The sequence below is a fragment of the Carlito syrichta genome, unplaced genomic scaffold (genome assembly GCF_000164805.1).
Source record: "Carlito syrichta isolate Samal-C Ts95f unplaced genomic scaffold, Tarsius_syrichta-2.0.1 Scaffold130881, whole genome shotgun sequence".
NCBI classification, from domain to species: Eukaryota; Metazoa; Chordata; class Mammalia; order Primates; family Tarsiidae; genus Carlito; species Carlito syrichta.
The window spans coordinates 5,947-6,749 of NW_007074977.1; the positions used below are offsets into that span (position 1 = coordinate 5,947).

The 803-nt window shown below is 73.3% G+C and overlaps 1 protein-coding gene across 1 annotated transcript in view; it reads left to right on the forward strand.

Annotated features, from left to right (window-relative positions):
• Positions 1 to 714: 714 nt before the first annotated feature.
• Positions 715 to 803, forward strand: part of EIF2B4 (eukaryotic translation initiation factor 2B subunit delta) — a 4,979-nt gene continuing 4,890 nt past the window's right edge. Inside the window, exon 1 of the mRNA XM_021708135.1 lies at positions 715 to 780. Coding sequence (XP_021563810.1) covers positions 715 to 780 — 66 coding nt within the window. The remainder of the gene's footprint in view (positions 781 to 803) is intronic.

Consider the following 803-nt stretch of genomic DNA (forward strand, 5'->3'; position numbering starts at 1 on the left):
CGGTCTCGGGGATGGAAAAGTGCATGTTCCCCGCGGCAGGGACGGTCGGGCTCCGGACTGTGAGGCCGCGGCGGCTCAGCGCGCTCGCTCCGCCGCTCAGCGAGTCCTCGCAGCCTCCCTCGCCATGTTGGGGGTTAGGGCCGAGGTGGGAGGGCGCGCGGACGCCGGTCGGGGTGCAACGCGCGGCAAGCCGGGAAACGTAGTCCACGGGGCGGGACCAAGCCGGGACGCCGATCGGGGCGCAGCGCGCGGCACGCCGGGAACTGGAGTCCACAGCCGGGACACCCCCGGCGCGCGGCATGTCGGCAACTGTAGTCCACAGGTAGGGCCTGAGCCGAGGTGGGAAGGCGCTGGAACGCCTATCGGAGCGCGGCGCGCGGCATACTGGGAACCGGAGTTCATAGGGAGGGACCGAGCCGAGGTGGGAAGGCGCTGGGACGCCGCTCGGGGCGCAGCGCGTGGCATGCCGGGAACTGTAGTCCTCGGGGCGAGCCCGAGCCAGGGTGGAAAGGCTCTGGGCCGCCGCTCGGGGCGCAGCGCGCGGCACGCCGGGAACTGGAGTCCACAGCCGGGATACTGCTGCAGCACAGCGCGCGGCATGGAGGGCCCTAGCCGAGATGGGAAGGGGCTGGGACGTCTATCGGGGCGCGGCGCGCGGCATGCCGGGAACTGGAGTCCACAGGGAGGGTCCGAGCCGAGGTGGGAAGGCGCTGGATGTCGCTCGGGGAGCAGCGCGCGGCACGCCGGGAACTAGAGTCCCCGGGGCGCGCACGAGCCGGGGTGGGAAGGCGCTGGGACGTCGC